Source organism: Tyto alba, unplaced genomic scaffold, assembly GCF_018691265.1.
Source record: "Tyto alba isolate M040663 unplaced genomic scaffold, T.alba_DEE_v4.0 Super-Scaffold_34, whole genome shotgun sequence".
Lineage (NCBI taxonomy): Eukaryota > Metazoa > Chordata > Aves > Strigiformes > Tytonidae > Tyto > Tyto alba.
This window is the reverse complement of record NW_024881309.1, coordinates 1,367,258-1,389,300: the sequence shown is the minus strand read 5'-3', so window position 1 is coordinate 1,389,300 and position 22,043 is coordinate 1,367,258. Positions and strand designations below refer to the sequence as shown.

The window sequence follows — 22,043 nt, the reverse complement described above, 5'->3', positions numbered from 1 at the left end:
CCCACAGCCCTGCCTTCGAGAGCAGCCTCATTCCATCCCCATTTTGCTCACACCGCTGTTAGAAAGTGGGTGTAAAAACCTTAGACCAGCTGTGGGGACTGTTCAGCAGTCGCAATAAGAAAATGCAAAAGACACCCATGTCATCCAGGCGGTGCAAGGGGTGATGCATTAGGACATTCAGAGAGGCGATCCTGCGGCATTTGGCCACGGCCACCTGAGCCACAGCCTCCTCTGCTTTGAGCAAAACATTTCCCGAAACTCCGTGCTGGGCCGTGTCCTTCAGTGAGCAATTTTCTAGCGTACCAACGACACCGAGAAGGACACCCACTTCCTCAAATGCAACGAGCAGCGTGCACAGAGCAACCCCGGGCAGCCGCATTCTGGTGCAGGCTGGGGCCAGGCTGCTGCATCTACGCATCAGCCAAAGCGGGTAGCAAAAAGGGGAGCAAAAAAGGCTGCATCACCTTGGTGTCATCAGGGAAGCAAGACGAGAGCTTTGCAGGAAAGCAGGGCAGGAAAGTACTTTTATGGGGTTGTTCACAGCCGCTCTCAGAGGAGGGAGGAGGAAGTACGTTGGCAAATCAACCCTTGCTGAGCTGTCACTCTTCGTGGGGGGGATCGCACCCCGGGCGCAGGATCCCCACGGGACTATCAGAGCTTTGTTTCAGGCCGTATCCTAAGCAAGCCCCCCCTTGAAAAAAACAAAGCCCTTCCTGATCCAAAATGTCCCTCAAGCTGCCACGGAACTGGGATTTCAACCTGAAAATGGATGCTGCAAAAATAGGTACCGTGACTGTTTCTTTATGCCCTTCTGTTTCTGCTTCAGCCTTTGAGGTGCGAGTTGGGGTCTGCCGGGGTGCCTGTGGCCAAGCCCAGCAGCAATTTTGGCTACAGCCCAGATCCAAACCCACTTCTGGCCTTGGTGGCGGGGGGGGGGGTGTGGGGGGGGGCTGGCCCCCAGCTACCACTTTGGAGACAGCAGATGGTTTGCAAACGATTTGCAAGAAGTGATTTGCCAAGTTGTCACTGAGGGATGCTGTGGGAGCACGGCCAGGGCTGTGGCTCGGGGGCTGGAGCAGCGGCTGTCTCGGTAGGGTGGGGAACGGGGGGACCTGGCAGAATCCAGGTTTGGGGGGGGCGGATTTAACCCACGTGGGCTCATTCTGCTGGCCCAAGCCTTGCAGGAGGTGAAGCGCAGGCCAGGAGGCGGACGGAGCGGTGCAGGCTGGAGGAAGCAATCTCGCCCTTGCTCAGGTTTCTTTGCCCACCCCGACGTCACTGGTTTCCTCTCACTGGTGGTGAGGAGCCCTCTGATGCCCATGCGGGATGGCTTCACTGTGTGATTTGCTGACTTATCTCCTGCCTCTGCCCAGGCTTTGCATGGCTCTCCTCCACCGTAGGATCCACCTCCAGCATAAAAACCACTTGAGAATGCCTTTGGGAAGGAGTGGGGGATCCCTATGGTGGGCTCTGTGGCTCTGTGGCCAAAATATCATGGCAGAGCCAAGGCCTGCTTTTGGGTCAAGCAACCAGGGAGGGGATTTGGGGGTGAGGATGCTGCGGTTGAGGAGGGGGTGCACGAGCCCAGCCTTGTGCACGCACTGAGGCAAAGGCCTGCCGTGGTCCTGGCACTGGTGCCAAAACCTGGCCAAAGGCACACACCGGCAACTTGATTTCTCCCTGCAGCAGAGAGATTTGACCAAGCTGGCCTCTGAGGTGCTGAGCTCTTTCTCCCTGCACCTTGCAATTGGCTTTGCAAGGTCATCCTGGTTGGATTTTCTTGCACAAGCTATTTGGCTTTCGCTCTGAAGCTGCTTTCATTGGGGCGGCCAAACCATTTGCTTCCCAAATGAAGCACTGCTGCTCCCCGCCAGGGAGCTGGGCTCGGTGGTGCTCAGCGATGAGCAGGATGAGACCCTGGGTGGTCCAGAGCTTGCAGGCGGACGGAGGAAGCAGTGCCATCTCTTGCACTCATCAGCTTGCAGGGCAGCAGTGGAAAAATCCCCACATAGTTATCACAGAAGCATCCTGGATTTCTGCATTGCCCAGTTTTAGGGTAAGTAACGTTTTTTTGCACCGAGGCTGCGGAGCAGTGGGTAAAGTCAACCGGTAGCTCAGAAAATAAGGCCAGGGCACAGTGAGCCTGCTGGCTGCTGGGAAGCAGAAGGGGTAGAAATGGGACACAGGCTTGAACCTGTGTTGTTGCCAGGAATTGCTTTTTTCCAAGAAAATCTGCTTGTGATGAAATTCTGGGTGCTTTTTGCAGCTTGCAGCTGCTGCGAGCCCGTGAGATGAGGTTGTGTGTGTGCGTGCAGAGACGGGCACAGCTCGGTGCATCGACTCTTCGCAAGCTTTGGGGTTTCTGGCTGCAGGGACCAGCCGCTGCCATCTTCAGGGGTGCAGCAGGGATGTGACTCCCTTGTGGAAAATATTTGCAAATTAGTCACCACCGCTCTTGCTGGCTCCTCCTGGCTTTGGGACACTTCCCCCTCTTCGTCCCCAGCTGTGGCACACGCAGCTTTTGTAAGCCCCAGGACAGCACGCCGGCTCCTTACATGCTTCCTCAGGCTGAGAAAAATGGAAAGCTATTTATTTCAGTGAAGGAGAGAATTGCATTTGCAATTTTCATTGCAAAACCTGTTGTGGCACTTGTGCTTTTACTGTTTTCTCTTGCCCGGTGCCCCTCCTGCGAGGCAGAAGCAAAGGGAATGGCAGGGAGGGCTCTTGCCCAAGACAAGGATTTGGGGCAGGAACCAGCATCGGTGTGGATACCGCGGCGGCACCCAGAGCAATTTCTCCTGCAAGTCACACTTCGGCACAGCTCCTCGGTTCGGGGAGCCGGCAGCAGGACACGGGCACCCTGCTGCAGCCAGTCCCCAGGGCTGGAGGAAGAGTGAGGATGTTTTGGAGGAAATACTCAACTTCAGAGGCGGTTACCACAGGAAACGCTTCGGGGGGCACCGCATTTGCTCTTAGTGGCTCTTTCCTGCCCTGTGAGAGTGTCAAGGAGGAGCGGGGCTAAGCGCGGCAGGGATGTGTTGGTGGAGGAAGAGATGATTGCAGGTGCTGGACTGCCCTGTTGAGAGCCAGGGAAAAAGCTTCGCCCCTGCCCTGTGTAAAATTTTCAGCTGGTCATCACACGTGAGCGGGGCATCGCACTAGCCGTGAAGGGTAGAAGCTTGGAAAAGTGGTAAGAGAGGGAGCCGCAGCCTTGGTAGTTCTGGTTTTGTGAATGCAGAAAACTTTCCACTGGGCAAAAAGTAACCTTGCTATCTGCAAAGCCAAGCTCCCCACAGCAACTCTAACCCCACGCCTCCACATCAGCCCTGCAGCGGGGACAGCGGTTGGGTCACATCATGGGTACGAAGGATCCTGTGAACTGCTATTTTGGCCTTAAATGAGCCCAAAGTACAGGGAGATCTGTCTCATGTGGAGGGAAAATACATCTGCAGGATGACACTGGTGCGTATGTGTGTGCAGGAACACGGCTCAGCCGTGGCTAAGCACAGGCCTCTGGTTGTGCCTCGAGTCTGGCGTTTCGGGAGGGCTGATGCTAAAGAAAGGCGACCCAAGTGCATCCCACTGCATGCACATTCCTCATGCACCTGGGGAAGGCTGCAAAGAGGGAGAGAATAAACTTTATTTACAGCAAGGACTGGGCAATTTAAGCTCAAGGCTGAGAGCAGGAGGAACCCCTGGGTATCATTGCCTGCCAGATCGCTTCCTTTCCGTGGTGCAGAGCCCTGGTGCAGCCATGATGGGTTTAGAGAAAGATTAATATCTCTGATAAAAAATAGTAAACCAACACATTTTTCATAAAAGACATGATTTCTCCTTCCAAGTCTTGTGCCACTGGAGTATCAGTGCTGCTGGGCTGAGCTGAGCTCCTTGGGGAAGGCTGAGCAACGGAGTTGATGGATGGAGACACATCCCTGATTTCCACCCACTGGGGTGTGAGTATGGACCCCGTGAGCTGCATTTGCAACAGCTTCACTTCAGGTTAAGCCCTCGTGGTCATCGGTGCTTGGTACAGAGACCTCGCTCTGCAGAACGTTAGTGCTAATTAAACAGAGCCAATATCCGCATCTCTGTTTCACAGAGGGGGCGAGGAGGTCCTGCAATCGGATGGGAGAACACAGCAAAATCCGGGCAGGCCTCAGAGCGCTGGCCCGTGGGAGTGCTGCTCTCTGCAGAACGGGGCTGGTTTGGAGCCAGCCCACTCAGGATTTCAGCTTTGGCAACGGGCTGTGGTGTCTGCAGAGCAAAGCGTTCGTGGGAGGCAGGCGGCATCTCTGTGCTCCCGGCGGCTGCTCCACCCCTGCGGATCATTCCCCAAAAATCCTCACCTCCGAGGAGTCGGCGGCAGCCGCAAGACATGAAGGAACATGATTTACAGAGAGGAGCGATGCTGCTCGTGAGCAGTTTGCTGAGAACTGTATTAATATTTATGAGATTTGAGTAATGCAGAGGTTTTGGCAAAGAGCAAGGAAGCTGCCCGGAGCTTGAGATGCAGTTTGGAAACCTCAGTTTGGTTTTTACATCAGGGTAATCCCCAGTACCAGCATTTTTCAGAGGACCTGGCGGGCAAATCCCTTTCGAAGGTCCTTGCTTACAATCACATCCTCTGCAGGGGGTATCCCACATCAGCACACACTGAGATACAAGCAGCATCCTCGCTGCACTTTGAAGGCTGATTTTTGGATTTACAATCCTTTTTGATTTTTTGGGGGAAGTGCTTTGCAATCCTGTGACAGGTTTGTAGGGGAGAGGTGAGCTCAGAGTGTCCTACCCAAGCCTGGCTCTGAAGGACGAAGGCAAAACGCAGCGGGGTTTCTTGCTCCAGGGGATTTCAGAAGGGGAAGCTGGGCACATTCTTGAACTGCAGCAGCCCTGACCTCGGAAGCAACTGCTAACTGCTCAGCACAGAGTGCAAAATGTTGTGTAGGCTCCTGCTCCCTGTGGGTGTCTGTGCAATGGGAACACCCACTCAGGTGTGAGACACACCCCACACCCCCCCCCCCCATCCCAAACATCACAAAGCAGCACAGGTGATTTTTACTTTTCTCCTTTTAGAAGCTTGTCCTTTGCACTCAGGTCCACGTCAGGATTCATCGATGCTCATCTAACGCAGCTTTTGCAGCTCTCTGCTCGGCTGATCAGCTTGGGGGAAAAGTGGGCACCCCGGGGGCAGAGATATGGGGCCAGGGCAGCTCCCCCCCCATTCCCGGGGGATGCACATCCCTGCCTCAGCCTGAATGCCCTCCGCCAGCAAGCGCTGCTGGGCGCAGGGGCCCAAACCCAGCACCGCCCTCACCCGCAGGACCCAGCCAGGTGCCATCAGCTCCGTTGTAGCAGGGGGGATGTAAACCCTCAGGAAATCACCATGTGCAGAGACCAGTGAAGCTGAATTCCCCCGGAGTCATATAAATATTTTTGCCCTGCGACCATAAATGCTAACTCTATCCGGCAGGGTTGGCACTGGGGTCCTACAGTGACCGGTCCAGAGCAAAAATCCCTTCTGGAAATGATCCCTCCCGAGGCATTTATTATCACAGAAACATTTAGAGATGCCACAGGGCCATGCTGCTGGTCCCTGGCACCAATGGGACTCGTTTCTGTGAGACAGAGGACACTGCTCTGCCCAGCCGGTAAATCCACAGTGGCATTTTTCCCCCATTGGAGACTTTCCAATCCCATTGTGTGAGAACTGTCCCACTGGAAACATCAGGCTACATTCTCCCAGAACAAAACTGCAATTTCCAAACAGTTTTTTTCAAGCCAGGCTGGGTCATTCTGCTATCGCTGCTGCAAGCTGTTCGGGGTGGGTATTAAAAAAAAACACACACTCCCATTAAAAAAAAAAAAAAAAAAAAAAAAAAAAAAAAGCTAATGATTTTCTTCTCACTTGCAAGACAATTACTCCCACGCAGGAAAAAGGAAGCACATACAGATACTGCAGCCACTTCCTTTAAGAACTCTAGCCAGTTTGCTCAGCACAGGCAGAGGGGCAGAGAGCCGTTCTCGCTGTTGTAGCTCCAGCCGGCCCTGGGGACGTGGGGGGACGTGGGGCTGCTGGCAGCTCGGCCCCGGGGGTCCCCGCCAGCCCGTCCCTCTCTTTCCTTGGCAGCCCGCTCCAAGAGCGTGATGAGTGGGGAGCCAGCGGGCGCCCGGCCGGCCTCCCCCAACCCGCTGGAGCGGCCCCTGAAGATCGGCTGGCTGAAAAAGCAGCGCTCCATCGTCAAGAACTGGCAGCAGCGGTACTTCGTGCTTAAGGGCCAGATGCTTTACTACTACAAGGATGAGGATGATGTCAAACCACAGGTAGGACAAGGCCGCCGGGCTTCGCCGGTCCTCAATCTCCCCCTTCTTGCAACTTTGCTCATAAGGAAATGGTTTGGGTTGGGACTGGAGTAAGGTGTGAGAGAGGTTTACTGCCTTTGGGTAGTAACAGAGATGAGATATCCTGATCAGGATCATCTATGCACTTAAAGTGCTTGCAAGCCATGCTGGGGGCTCCATCCCTCTGTGCCCAAGCAATGGGGTGCTGCAAAAAAACCAAACCAGTTACCAACTAGAAAGTTTCTATCGTTCTCCAAGACAACAGAAACAGGCTGGGGAGGAAAAGAGCTCTGTACACCACCATGTTCGTCATGGCAGGGGCAGCAGTGGGTGCAGAAGATGCCAGGAGCTTTGAGAGAGGTCTCAGCCAGGCACTTGGTGGGAAAGACGTCTTACAGGATGCTTTTAGGAAAAACCAGGCAGGACTTTCAACATAGCCTGGGTGTGAGGATCTGCCCAAGACAGACCTCATGGCTGGCCAGATGACAGCGAAGGGCAGCTGCTTCCTTGGGACTTCTTGCCACGGGAAAGGGCAGCAGGAGGGATAAAGAAAGGAAATGTCTCTCTCTCCAGCCTCCGGGTTTGTATCCTGGCCCGGCCCAGCCCCATCCTTTGCAGAAGGCTCAGTGGCACGGATGCAGATTGTGTCATTCGGCTGCCGCCCCGGTCCCCCCCGCACAGCCAGAGGAAACCTGCCCCGCCGCCTTTTCCCTTAGAGGCTTGAAATCTGCTGAACGCTCTGGTGCATGTCAGTGCTGATGCTTTTTGAGATCCTCAGGAGAGCACAGCGTGCACCCAGCCCTTTGCACATAACAGGAGTGTGAACATCCACTTGGGCACGATTTAAACGTCTGCACCAGTGCCCGACATCTGCAGCCCTCTGGCAGCATCCTCCCGCCTTCAGCCCCTCCAGGCTGTAACAAGTTCTGTGTCTCACCCATATAAACCATTTCTGAGGGTATTGTAGTATACTCGCCAGGAAGAAATCAGGTTTTTTTCCCAAATTATATGGATAACTTTTTAGTTTTTCAACCACTTTCTCTAAACTGTAACTTACTTTTTTTTAGTATCCACCATCTTTTCCTTGTTTTGAGAAATTTCAGGGAAAGGTCCTCCCCTTTGCCGGAAAAGCCATTCTCTGTACAAATTGTTACTGGTAGCAAAACTGATCTCAAGACAGAAAACGCTCGTAAGGGGAAGGCAATCGATAGATCCTTGGGGTAAAAGCACAGGACTAAGCCCAGCAGGATCCGGGTCCTATTTCTGGCCTTGCCCTGTTTCGGGGGTGACTGGGAGGAACAGTCGCCCCAGTTGTAAATGGAATGTAGAAACTGAAAATGCTGGAAAAAGCTGATGGCCATTTAAAATGCTTTTGGCAGCTCTCGCCGTGACCCTGATGCACCATCCCAGGTCATTTCAAGCCTCTCTGATCCCATCAACACTTCTGGTTGATACAGCTGAAACTTGGGCTTTTGGAGCACTGCGGGTCCTCAGTGCTTGCAGGAGCCCAAGGCTTTCAGGAGGCTGAAATCGCTGAGAAAATTAATTTCTGTGGTGCAGCCCTATTTCCTGCCCTGGGAGGCCTTGGGAGCTGACTCAGCAGCCTGCTCGGCCCCCACGTGCCACTCCCCACCCATTCCCTCCACAGGGACTGGGTGGCTCCTGTTTGCCATGGCAGCTTGGGAAAGGAAGGTCCAAAAGAAATGGCAGTTTTCCACTTTGCTTTTTTATTTCCCCTCCCTTTGCTTCTTTTCCTCCACTCCTCTACTGCAAACTTTGCGTTTGGTTTTGGAGTTTAAGCGATGCTGTGTTAAAGGAAGAGTTTTCCCGTTCTGATGTAGCAGAAACAGGATGCTCCGGTGTTTTGCCAAGTCCCTTCTGCTTTGTACTATCTTCTTCCACTCCCAACAGAGGTTTAAAAAACATGAGAAGGGAGGGGAAAAAAAAAGGAAAGAGCAAATAACTAGCTTTCACATTCTGAGAATCAGTTCATCAGAAAAAATGGCATTTCAGAAGTGTCCCTCATTGTTTGAAAAGTCATTTTTAGTATATATACATATATATATATAGGCCACCAGCTCCTGCAATCTGTTTGAAAGAAGGACTTTGATCCTCAGTGCTGACGCATGGTAGTGTCGGCCTCACAGAGATGGGACACGGGTATTTGCAGCTCCTGCTCTGCTTTGTCCTAGGGCTGCCTGTCTCTCCAGGGAAGCACCATCAACGAGGTGGCCAACAACCCAGAGGAAGGAGGAAAATTTATCTTCGAAATCATCCCAGGTGAGGATGCTTCACTCCTCTTTGTTGCACGCTTTCGGGCTGGACTGTTCACCCAGAACCATTTGGGCCAGTCATTTTACCAGTCCTTTTGCTGCCACTTCTTTTCAAGGTCCGCACAGCTCTGCATTGCACATCAAAACTAATGTCTTGCTCTCGACATTCAGATGGCAGGGCTGGAGGAGGGCCCTGTGTCACCGCCCAGGTCGCATGCTGAGAAGCTTTGCCAAGCTGCACCATTATTAAACAGTTTCTGTTCCTTTCTTGCAGAGCTGCAGCAAGGGTGAAATGGAAGAGTGCTGCTTCATTTCACAGCCAAACAGACATTAAGGTGGAGATTTGGAGCCAAAAGCACTTAGCAAAGAAAACAACAAGAGCGTGTCTTTTCTCCTCCAATTTCCTCTATAAATGATGCATAAACCTTTTTTTTTGCAGGGGTTTCGGGCGACCAGAACCGGGCAGGGCAGGACACCTGCGTGCTCATGGCTAATTCCCAGTCTGAGATGGAGGAATGGGTTAAGACCATCCGACGAGTGCTGGGTTCCTCATCAGGAGGTAAAGGGGCACAGGGACAGCTCTTGGAGAGGCGATTTCCTACCCTCTCGTGGTCTGCAGTACTTTGGTGTGAGGATTTCAAAGCTGGGCTTATAAATCCTTCAAACTGGAAAATGGATCTGTAACGTGGCTGTAACTTGTAACGCCTCAGAAACCTACTCCTAGACCGGAGCCTGTGGTGTGGGGTCTGCTGCAAACGTGGGCGGTGTTAAGGAAATGACAGCCAAGTGTGAATGAAGATTTCTGGGCTGGTTTCAGCCTCTTTCTTGAACTTCCTCATTGACTTATTGACCCCAGAAAACGTTACTGAAAACAACTCGTATTCGGGGACAAATCTCACCTTTTGCCTGCCAATTTCCTTGCTTTGCTTGCTCAGCCCAGCCTTTCCACCCCTATTTTCTCTGTACACAGGCAAGGCTTGAGGCAACAGGATCCTTTCTTCCAGCCCTCTCGGGCATGCATTTATGCCAGTACAAAATTGTGGTCAGGGAAGTATAAAACATGAGTCGATCAGAAAGGAGCACACTGTAAATTTACCAGCACGGGCAAAGCCCACAAAGGAAGCGAAAAAGGTCACTCCAGCTGCTTTTCCTATAAGGAGGAACTCCTATAAGCAAGATGCATCAAAGAAACAGAGGTGAAGCCTCTTTAGCTCTTTTTCCAAAAGAGCACTAACCTGAATGGTCATCCTGAGCCTCTCCTCCCTCCCTCTGTGCTTTGCCCTGACTATTTATTTAAATTTTTATAGGGTCCATGCCCTTCAGCTGTGTAAGACAATTATGATGGAGCTCTGGTCTCCCATAGCTCCTGTGGTAATGTAAATCACAGCAGTTCAGAGGGAACGAGGCACTGCCAATTTAAACTTTTCCACTATGACCCTGCCATAGGCACAGATAAGCTTCACCTAAACGACACACAGCTCGTTTTTCGCTGCAACCCTGGTGTTTTCTGCCTTTAAACTGAAACGTGCTGTCTCCTGGGGGAGGCAGCATTACTCATCTGAAATTAGGATTGTATGAGCCAGAAATTGTCAGGGCATTGCCCCACCTGGCTCTAATATTTAATAACAACTATGCATCTGATCCTTGCTTAAACTTAGGAGGCTGCCAGTTGCTTCCAGATAGAGTGACCTTACATGATAGAAAATGTAAATTTATTGTAGTATAGAGAGCCCTGAGGGTAGTAGAGAAGTCAGGTATTATGGAGCTGCATTTTATGTCAATACACAGGTTAACAGACCCCAAAACTTCGCGCTTTAGGTTTTTGGCTTCTGTGCAAGCTGAGGCAACACGTGCTTTTAAAGCAACCCACTGCACGGTGGAGGTTTTGGCAAGAGCCCACCTGGAAGCAGCCCCATGCAACCCAGGTAGCTGTGAGCTTTTTGCACACCAAAAATCAGAGCAGCTGCAGAGTGTGAAACAACAGCAAAAACATCTCCAAAATCTTGGAGGGGTTTTGCGGGGCTGGCTGCCACCCCGCAGTGACAGCTACCTGCTGAGTGGGCTGGCATGGGCATTGCATCGGCCTGGGGAGGTATCCCCAAATTAACAAATCTACCAGCTTGCAGTTAAATAAGCAATTCGTTATCAGCTACAAAAGCAGAGAGGGAAAAAAAAAAAAAAAACAAAACAAAACCTATTTGCTTTTACTGTGCACAATGACAGGTTTATATTCATTATTTAAAAGTGAAAGCGAGTCATAAATGAAAAATCCCCATGATCAGGCAGGTGCTGACAAGCCTTGAGGTTCCAGATGAGAGTGTTTACATGCATTTTCCTAGTCTGGAGGATGCACAGGAATTATTTCAGCTTTCAGAGCACGAGGTGAACACATCACAGGCACTGCTGGGGCAAATATAGGGTAGAGGAGTGTAGGACCCTTTGCCATTAATATCCCAGAGCTAGTTCGAGTCGGGATTTGTCTGCTCTTACCATGCCCCAGGCTCCGAGGAGGAAGAGCTGGGATGCAGGCTGCTGCCTTCCCACCTTCGAGCTCTTCTTTTGCTGCGAGTTCAGGAGGAAAAAGCCATTGCTCCGAAGGAAAGGTACTGTCTGCTGCAAAATACTGCTCTTCTTTGCACAGGAGAGTTCCTGGAGGGTGAGAGGAGAGGGGAGGGGGAAGAAATACAACTAAATCAGTAGGACTTCCAGCTCCAAACCTCTGCAAGGCTGCTTTTCACATTTCTTGGTGGTCTCCTGTGCTTTCTATCTCCTTCAACTTTGTGTGATGAGCTTGCCTTCTCTCCCTGTGCAGCCTTTTTGCTGTTCTTGTCTCTCTCTGTATCAGCACCCTGCTGCAAGGTAGGGAAGAGGCATGGCAAAAAGCAAGGCTCACTGCTTGGTTCTAACAGTTTTGAGAACTGTTAATTATTTGGAGGAGGAACAAGGTTTCATTTTGTTATTACATCTTTGGAAGAAGTTCTGCTTTCCTCCAGTTTGCTGATTTTTGGTATCTCCTGTGCTATCAGAAAAGCAGGTACTGCTGCCACGTTTGCACCTTGATGTGCTTTGGCAGGTAACGTGCTTTTAGCAAAGCTTTTGGGCTCCTCTAACCTCTCTGTCCCTTCCCTAGCGGTGTTCGGCCAGCGCTTGGCAGAAACCATGGCTTATGAACAGAAATTCGGGCAGCACCAGGTCCCCATCCTGGTGCAGAAATGTGCTGAGTTCATCCGGGAGCATGGTGTGAGTGAGGAGGGCATCTTCCGCCTCCCCGGCCAAGACAACCTGGTGAAACAGCTCCGGGACGCATTCGATGCTGGGGAGAGACCATCGTTTGACCGGTAATGCTGGATTCCCCCTTTCCTGCTCAGCTAGGTCTCATGCTCCCCAATATCTGGGGAAAAGCAGCCTGTGTAACCCCTTCCCTGAGAGCCCAGCAGTGCCCTGAGGAAACTCGGACCCTCCACAAGGGCTTGACGAGGAGAGAGGATTCAGCAGAAACCCCAAATGGAGGCAAAAGCAGAATTAGAGAGTGCTGAGAGGAGATCCATGGAAAGAAAGGAAAGCATTTGGGAAAATCCTGGCCCCACATGGTAATTATCATTTGCAGGAGTAGCCTAGGAAGGAGGGAAAGGGAGAAGCTTACGTAGCCCATCAGCTAAGGGCAGAGATTTAGAGAAAGGAGAGCAAGTATAGGATCGCAAATATGGTCAGGGAACACCCCACTGCACACAGAAGTTATTTCTTCCCCTGCCAGCCCATAACCGTGATATTTTCCTCCTCCTGCTTTTCTCTACACCACCACATAGAGATGAGTGAAAGATTTTGGTTGCTGCAAGGCTGTGTCCTCCTGACCTTCTTCTGCTGCAGGGCTAAGGGGAAGTGGCAAACTCTCTAAAGCCAAGAGAGCTGCCTGTCCCTGCCCCTGGGTCTCAGGGAGGCTTTGTGGAGAGAAATTTGCTACAGCTACCTCTGCCATGCCCTGTGCAACGTGAGAGAAGGGAGGTGAACCCCTGGTGCATCCCTTTGTAAAGCCCTCAGGTGAAAGCTGGCAGACCAGCTGCGCCTACAGATGCTTCCTTATCTCTAAGGATGTTTCCCACCTGTGTCCCCCCTCCTCAAGTCAGAGTTTAACCCCTTGCTTTGGGCCCCAATTGCCCTGGTTTTTACCCAGTTTTTTTGGGCCCTGATTGCCCTGGTTTTTACCCAGTTTTATGCAGCTTTGTTAGGAAAAACCACAGCACCTTTGCCTAAATAATCCCTGCACGGGGCAAGGTAGAGCCACAGCTGCTCTGGGAACGCAACCATCCTGGCCATTGTTTTTGCAGCTATTTCCTGGCTTCTGGGTGCCAGAGTCCTGCTGAGAGCTTTCCTGTTGTAGCCTGTATGGGGGGGTCATAGGAAGGTGAAGCCGTTTTTTTATTTTTTGCAGAACTGTGTTTTGCAGCGGGGCATGGCAAAAAGAGTTTGGCCCTTTTCCCAGCACCCTGCGATGTTAACCCTGCGCCACAGGGCCTGCTATGAGTGTTGCTGTGGTGATCCCAGGGTGACTGCAACCCCCATGCACTTCAACCAAAACATTTTCTTAGCGAGGAGGAAGCCCAATAATGGGGTTTCCAGTGACCTGAATGCCACAGGATGCTGGCTCGACCTTCAGTGCCATCTTCACTGCCCCTTTGGGTTTGCACAAACACATTTGCACACACAAGCATGGCAGGATTGTATGGGGAGCAACAGAAAACTGTTATTGCAATTCAGGCATCCAGGGTGCCTAATAGTGGGTATTGGTAGCTCCTACAAAAAGACAGCTCTGAAAAAATTCCTTTATGGTTATGTGCATTTGTTAAAAATAATAGTGCTTTTAAAACCCTAACCAATCCTAAAAATAAATGACCTGGGGGATTTTTGCTAGAAGTTTATAACAGTTTAGGGACTTCAAGGTAGGTCAAATTAGAGGCTCACAATCTTGACAGTGTCCTTTTGACATAATGTAAACTATATGGTATGCAAAGCTGCAAACATCTGTCCCAGCAGAACATCTTCAGTAATTGCTGTTAATCTTAAAAACCTCAGGCAAGCTTCGCCAGCTCCGCACAGAGCGAGGAGTGCCTGCCAAACATGTGAACACCAGACAATATTTGCATGCAAACGCTCACGAGTCAAGCGCAGGCTGGGAAGGCTCAGCCCGGGTATGAACACTGGGGACCTGCCACCCCACGGTGGGGAAAATCTCCACCAAACATTTATTTTTCTGCCATCTGGGGCCACTCCCTGGTCTGGGGTGCCCTATGGGTTCCCCCCTTTGGCCTCCCTGTTTCGATCTCTCTGTCTCCTGCATCTATACACAGAGTTTAAATATAATCTCGTGCTCACCAGCTGGGTCTGAGTTTCACGTGAGTGGCTCTGGGCACGTTGCAGGGATACGGATGTGCACACCGTGGCCTCTCTGTTCAAACTCTACCTGCGGGAGCTCCCCGAGCCAGTCGTGCCCTGGATGCAGTACGAGGATTTCCTGCTGTGCGGTCAGGTGCTGGATACGGATGAGAGAAAGGTAAAGATGCATTCGTTTCTCTCCTTCTGGCCTTAAAATTAGCTGTGTTTCAGTGCCAGGGCTTTGTGAGCTGGAGATGCCAGGTGCATATTTATCTGTGCATTATAAATTCTGTAATTACTGAGCTTAAAAATCTGGAAAAAAAGAAAAAAAAAAAAAAAAAAAAAAAAAGAGAAAATCTCCCAAAGCCAGTGGGGTTTCCCAACTTGACAACATGGGTTTGTCCATTTTAAAGCTTAAATTTCTGGAGAGATCTAAGCAGATCTTCTGAGTGGATTCTTAGCACCTCTTTTTGTTGAGCCCTTGCAGCAAAGAGTGTGAAAACCAAGAGAGGAAGGAAACAACCTCCCGCAGCCTCCATCAGCCCGAGCTGAGACTGGAGCTGGCAGAGGGCTCTGGGTGAGCCCAGGGAAGGAAGTGGGGGATTTGGGTGAGTGAGAAGTGAGAAACAGATGGGAACTGTCTTTTCCTAACTATATATTTTGGTGGAAAAGAAGCCCCTCCGCTGCAAAAAAAGCACTCGTGGATGCTGTTCCTATACATAAAAAAATAAGGCGGCTATCCTTGGTAGCATGAGCTCTGTGAACTGCAGTGTTCAGCCTGTATTTCAAGGGCAAATGTTTCTTGTAGGTTCTTTCCCTTCAGGATCTTTGGGGTTAAAAATGTTCCAAATGTTTATATACAAGAAATGCAAGGAGATCAGGCGTGATCCTCTCCCAAGCACTCACCACACATGTGTTGGGCTGGAGGGGACCCTGCCCTTCCCTTTGCGCTGTGGCAGCGGCAGTGCTGAGCACTGTACAAAAACTCCATGTCCTTGCCTGGTCTGCTGGAGAAATGTCATTTCCAAGGCGAGCAAATGCCAAGAGGTGAGACCGTACAGGGATGGATGGAGTGACCGAGAGCCTTTCGTGAGTCTGTATTACCCGTGAATCTTTATAGAGCTATTTCTTAACTTGCATTTAGGGCCATCAGGAACTCCTGAAACAATTGTCCCTCCTTCCCAGAGACAACTACAACCTCCTCAGCTATATCTGCAGGTCAGTCCTCTGCACAAGGTATAAACTACTCAGATTTGGTGTTGGTGAGTAGAAATAGCATCCCAAAGGCTGAGGCTGACTCCTCCAGAGAGAGCCCTCTTAAGCCGTGTTTTGGTTTCCCTCAAGGCACCAGATCCTGGCTTTTGTAAAGGGAGAATTTCAGCCATGAGGATAAACACCTTGACAATGTCTGAGCATAAATGCCTACCCACTTACAAATCCCTGAGAATTAAAATCAAGTGTAGTTTTTCTAGACAAAGCCTTGTGCAACAGAACTGTCGGGTTTTATTGCACAAGGCTTTGTCCCTGCTCACCAGCCTTGGTGTTTTTTTTCTGGTTAGAGACTAGATGGGGGGGGTTTCCCTTCCTTTTTGATTTTTTTTTTTTTTTTTTTTTTAAGTGAGCAGCTCATCACATGGTGGTTTTTCTACTGATACCAGTAAGACCCAGCTCCAGTTTGCAGTTATAAGGCAATTGTATGTTTCTGGCCTTGGGACTTAGAGGAAGAGCTGGATAGATTAATCTGAATTTTATACTGGTGGGTGTGTAAGGCTGTTTGCAGTCTTCCTTTTTGACCTGAAATATTTGTTCTTGGATTCTGGCAGGTTTCTACATGAAATACAGTTGAACTCTAGTGTCAACAAGATGAGTGTGGATAACCTAGCAACAGTGATTGGAGTGAATGTCATCAGACCCAAAATAGAGGATCCTGCTATTATTATGAGAGGTAACAGGGACTCCTGGAATAATTGGCATAGAAGCACCTGATACATTGAAATACTCAGTTGCATCCACAGTCTTGAAATTAAACATTTTCTATGGTAGACCCATGGATCTAAGCTAGACACGTGCATGGGCACAGTAAGTACAGCAGGGTAGAGTAAAGCCACGTGTTTGTTAGGTGATAAATGTGTTTATGGTGACAAATACCCCTTAGGAGTTGTGCTGTGTGTTCCCTCCATATATTTCAGACAATTCAGGAATTTGGTGAAGTCATCTGTCTTTTGCTTAGAGCAGGAAAAAGTAAATTTTTTCTTAGAGAAACAAAGGAAACTCATAGAAATTACTGTTTACCTGAGCCAAACTGTAATCCCGTGGGTAAGGACAGATGCAGCAGAACTAATAGAAGAAATATTTCAGGCCAAAGATTGTTCTGCTCTACAGACATCACATGCAACTGTTCCAGATATCCATATGCCTATTCATGTAACTGACAGCTGTAGTTTGCTTGTTGAGCTGCAGAAGCACAATTTGTGGCTTGGAGCAGCTGAGCAGACTCCCATCTTGGTTACTCCATAGTCTACTCCTGCTATTCTGGGGTGATGTAAAAATCTCTCCTTTTATTTGGTTTTATGATCCTGCTCCTCGTCTTCACCTGCATTTCTATGTGCATCTCTATTTGGGACACCAGGAAGACCAAACAGAAAATGCAAGCGTGGGTGGAAGAAAGCCCGTCACATTGAGTTTGCCACTGACAGATCTCTAATTTCTTCCAGGCACGCCACAGATCCAGAAGGTGATGACTGTGATGATAAGTGACCACGCAGACCTCTTTCCCCCGTCCAAGGATGTGCTGCCCTCCCCACCTGCCCACAAAAATGACAAGAAAGCCCCCATCCCACGCAGCTCCGTGGGCTGGGACGCTGCAGAGGACCCTGCGGTGCCCAGGGCGGAGAGCTCGATCCAAAGGCAGATGGTAAGGCTAGATCCTCAGAGAAACAATAAAATACAAATTTAATAAATGTGTGATTAATAACTATGGGATCTAACAGGTCAGCAAGCCACTAAGAGTTCTTGCTATTAATAGGGTAAAGAGCTGTAACTGTCATCCCTGGAATATCTACATCAGGAAAACAATGTAGATAAACTTTCCACTTTCCTGTGGAAAATCTACAGTTCTGGGAAAAATGAGAACGCCTAAAGTTTTTTAGCTAAAAGGCAGGATAGATGAAACGTTTTCAGTTCACACTGGTGAAGTGAAAACATTGAGGATTATAAACTTTTCTCAGAAAGAAATAATCTCTGCCAAAAGTTTTTTTTAATGGAAAACATGGTGCAACCCAAAATAATATTTTTATGGAAAACTTGTGGCCATTCCTGTTAGCATGTCAAAATGTGCCTTTGGTAAATACTGGAGTCGTAGCGGTCGCTGCAGCCTGTCTCTGCTCACAGCGCAGGACAAGGCTGTCCTAATGCCACGGCTCTGCTTCACAGAGAGATGACCTGAATTCCAGCGGTGCCCCTGGACCAGCTGCGAGCTCAAGTGCACCCGGAGGAGATAATGGGTCCAAAGATACGCTGGGAATGTGGAAAACGCAGTCAAGGAAGAGAACTCAGACTTTACCTAACAGGAAATCTTTCCTGGCAGCTGCTTCTCCAGGGGAGAAAGGCAGCAATGACAAAAATGACATTTTTGCCAGTGATTTTTGGAAAAGCTCCCCTGGGAGCAGCGTGTGCTCTGTGGTCCCCGATGGACACAAGAGAACGTTGTCTTATGATCTTTTTAAGCTGCTCGACCTTCACCGGGCTTCAACCTACGATAATGTTCCTACCTCTCAGGCAGAAAGTGGGGAAGGCAGCGGCTCCAGCCCCAGCCCTTTGAGCAGCAGCTCTGATAAGGATTTTCTACCCTGCCTCAGTCCCAGCCATCAGCCAAAGGAAATTGCCAGTCTCACCAGCAGCCCTGCTGAGGTCTCCAAGCCTGATCAGGAGAGTAGGGAGTTCCTGCAAAACACGATCCTGAAGCTGGAAAAAGAAATGGAGGTACAGAAAAATGACTACGAGGAACAAATTAAAAGGTAACGTGCTGCACTTTCTGGAGAGTATGGAGTCTTCAGCTCATGTTATTACAGCACTAGTGTTGCACAGATTTATTTACCGGTAATACTCTACAGTATAGAACAGTAATGACTAATGATAAAATATAGCATTATAGTTGGCTATCTAGAAGTCAGTGCTCATGTGCTGCACTCTCATGACATAGTTGCTAACGTTATATTACTACAATATTAATACTCTGTAGTTCTTATTACATCATTGTATGGCACTGTAATGTTTCTGCCATAATTACACTGTCATAATTCTTGTTATTCCTCCAATATTGTACCATTATACTATCCAGAATTCAGTAGAAGCATTATTATGTTATTAGTTGTAACCATCAGTGTTATATAGCTTCATATATTGTTATCATATTATTATATATCACATGGATTGATTTATTGCATTGTGTTATGTGGCCATTGAGGGTCAGGGGATCAGGACAGCACCTCTGGCTTATTTTATTCTTGATGACACAGAGGGCAGACTCCTTAAGAGCCAGTGATGATTTCCTGGCACTCTTCCTTTCATGCTCTGTTTCTTTTGCAGTCTCGAGAAGGAAAACTATGAAGTCTGGGCCAAAGTGGTGAGGCTGAATCAGGATATAGAGAGGGAGAAGAAGAAGTCTGAGGAACTGGAGCTGAAGTTGATGAATGTGGAGCGCTCACGGGAGGACATGGAGAAGAAAAACAAGATGCTTGAGGAGAAGATAAAAAACTTAGCTAAATCCACGAGCAAAACTGATGCCAAAACTCACTAGGAGAAGACACCCAGCTGTGCACAGACAGAAAACGCAGCTGCATGAATCCACAGGAATTGCCAAGCAGGATCAGAGCCAGGGACTTGTATTGTCCCGTGTTCTGCTACTGACCACGGGCTGGTTCAGAGGAAGGAGCCCAGAAGTTAGAAGCTGGTTTATGCTCTGAAACAGGAAATTTCAAAAATATTCTTTAGCTTTTTTGGTGTGTTTTTTTTCAATTCCTGTTTCAGCTGTTCAAGTTACCTGTAGAACACGCCAATACTTGTTGCTGCTCAGGAGTTCAGGTTCAGGACACGTTATGCCTTTACAAATATAAACCAGCAAGCATCCCTCCTGCCAGCCGGCTGACTCCTTGCTGGAGATACCCACAGTGCTTCTGCGTGGAACAAAAAGTCCATAAACCCTGGATTAGGGGAGACAGAAAAGCCCCAAGGTCTGGGGTGGCACAGCCCGTCAGGCAGTGTGCCTGGATGGTGGGCTGCAAATGCTGCCAGCACCACGGTTGAGATGTTCACGTTAACACATACAGTTGGTTATTGCTCTTACAGAGCAAGAGAAGTCCAGATGGCCTGTCTGGTCCACTGAGAAGAGGTCTCCTGCAGCATCACCCACTGTGCTGTGCCAGACTTATTGATATCAAGGCTCCAGGTATAAAATCACGATATCACAAAAATCTTTTTAGCTAAGTGGCTGCTCAGTTATTTTAAATCACTGTTCCTTATAACCATGTGTATATAAATCCAGCACAGCTGCTGACGAGGCTTTGGAGAGCACTTTCACACATCCATACACGGGGATCTCTGTGCATCAGTAACTTTACCCAGTACAGAAGATGGGGCTTCTGCATTTTCCCTGATGGACAGTATTTCCAAGAATAGCGGATCTGGACTTATTTACCGCCTCTGCTTTTGTTTTTCATCATTTCATCAGCACAGAACAGGATTTCCTCAGCCACCTTGGTAGAAACCTGGGTTTGCACCCCAGTGATGCTGCTGGGTCTCTCCCTGTCACTTGCTGCTATCAGCGTAAAGACTAACTGGACCTGAAGGCCTCATGGTGCCAGTGTGGCTATTTGTAAACTTGTCTGCTTCTTTTCCCACTGCCCGCCTGCAAGTTGCCCCTTCTAGCAGTACCGCAGTGCTGCTTGACTCTTTTGGTGTAAGAAAGAAAATAACAGGACTCTGCAAGAAAAACCTTTCATTCCTCATTTATGTTCAGAAGGGGGAACAACAATACGCAGCCTCAGCCCCACCTAGAGCCTTCACGGGAGCAGAAGAGGGAAATCCACAGAGATCTGCAGAAGTTTTCAAGCAAGATGTCTATACCAAACACGAGCCTCTGTACCAACCATGGTGACATTAATGCAATAACAGTGGATTACTGCTACCGAGGACTTGGATTTGGTGATACAAAAGTTCAGCCCAAGACAGGATGCAGATCTGCTTGGCAGAGCCTGCAGAGAAAAACGAACTGGTGAGAGAAAGGGACGCAGAGGAAATTATGGGAAAAAAAGGAGATGGAAGCGGGAAAATGTTATTAGAAAATAAAAGTCATTATTGGGTATGTAGCACTTATTGCTATCAGCCTTGCTGGGGGGACTTGTCTAGCCCTAAAACTGAGCCCAGACTCCTTAGTCTCAAACTTAGATTCAGTTTGGGGTATTGACTCCACCTTTGCTCAGCTGTGGATATAAAGTACTGGTAAAGGGGAGGTTTGTGAAAGCTGAGCTGTACTTGAGAATCTAACACATAAATAGCTCATTCGACCTGTAGACTCCGACTCCAGTTGGTTTTCCTTTCCATAAGGATTCCCAGAGACTACATAGCTCCTCACTGTCTGGCCCACAAACCCTCACACCAGGGAATTAAACTCTTCTGGAGGCCTGCCTGGGGTTACTGCACAGGGCTACTGCAAAATCACAGTGCATGCCAGAGGACCCACAGCCAAGGCCCTCTGCTCTTGCAATGACCAAACCTGATTAAAATGTTTCAAAGCTGAAGCTTGGTAATTTAAAATCTCAGTGAGTATCACGGTACCCCTTTACATTGGCCCAGCAGTGCTGGATGTGCTGGTGCAGAGCTCCACAGCCCCCAGCCTCGCAGAGGGATGGGCACGGCAGAGGAGAGCCCCGAGGAGGACAGTGTGCTCATCAAAAGTCACCATCAAAGCTGAGCCATCAAACCCTCACCTTTTCCGTCACCTGCATGTCCCACATGCTACAGCATCCTGAGATGATGCATTTCTTGTCTCCCAAAGTCTCTTTCAGGCACCACTGACACCGCTGGTGCTGCAAATCAAAGTTCCCACCATGCGCCCACATCTTCCTGACACTCAGATCAAGAGGTTTCCAAAGTGTCTGTGAGATGCATTTTTGCCTGTCATCATTTCAGAGCAACTGTTCCCATTCATGATTCTTTCCTGTGATTTCAGATGACCTTGACGGTGCTGTTTCAGTGTTTATTAATTTTTTTTACCTTTACAGGGAACTCATTACTAATCTGGGCATGAGGCTCAGAATTCATTTAGGGAGAAACTTCTCTGTTGGGTCTAGGAGGAACGTTGTGAACATCTGGGCTGGAAATGCCGCACACTCTTTTCTGAAAAGATCAAAAGTGTGAAGAGGCAAATAATTCCTTCACAGCCCACAGTAGTCTGTAATGACGTGAAAAGGCTTGGCTGAGGCTCAGAAGTCTCTGTGATTAGGACAAGTGCATATTATTTTAGTATAAACTGCGCATTCCTCCGCTTCCGCTGCAGATAGGCAAAATAACCTCTTTCAAACCATGACTGTTTCTGAAGATCAGAGTAACTTCTTTGAAGATATTCCGCCCATTAAAATTTTGAGTGTTTATAGTGGTCATATTTAAAAGATAGACTTTCCAATAGAGGTCAGGTGGGCTGGAAATTCCTAAGAGCACAGGGGGAGCAAACAGCCTCAGAACATCTTATGAGGCATCTTATGAGCACATGGGCATCTTATGAGTTGGTGTTGTTGTTGGTTGCTGTAAGATAAGGAGGGTTTTCATTTTTTAAAGGTGAGCTTTTTCCAGAGACAGAAAAGCATGGGTATGCCCATGCCAGACCTGTGGGAACTGCATAATTTTCAGCCCTGAGGGTATATCCTCTCGGCTCAGCCACGCAAAGCCCAGAGGCACACCTGAATACTGGCAGTGCTCAGATCCTACTCAGATTTAATGTACTTTTAGATCTTCTGTTGGAGATATCACAACATGAGATCCCCAAAAATTGACTGATGCAGGATC

At 49.1% G+C, this 22,043-nt stretch overlaps 1 protein-coding gene across 1 annotated transcript; it reads left to right on the top strand.

Moving 5' to 3' along the window:
* Positions 1-395: 395 nt before the first annotated feature.
* ARHGAP25 (Rho GTPase activating protein 25) lies at positions 396-20,551 on the top strand. The gene is made up of 11 exons (XM_032985156.2): positions 396-784; positions 6,128-6,321; positions 8,532-8,619; positions 9,052-9,171; positions 11,743-11,950; positions 14,028-14,160; positions 15,127-15,200; positions 15,806-15,927; positions 16,697-16,896; positions 17,415-17,998; positions 18,570-20,551. The coding sequence occupies exons 1-11, from the start codon at positions 724-726 to the stop codon at positions 18,778-18,780; spliced, it is 1,995 nt and encodes a 664-aa protein (XP_032841047.2). The 5' UTR covers positions 396-723; the 3' UTR covers positions 18,781-20,551.
* Positions 20,552-22,043: the final 1,492 nt, after the last annotated feature.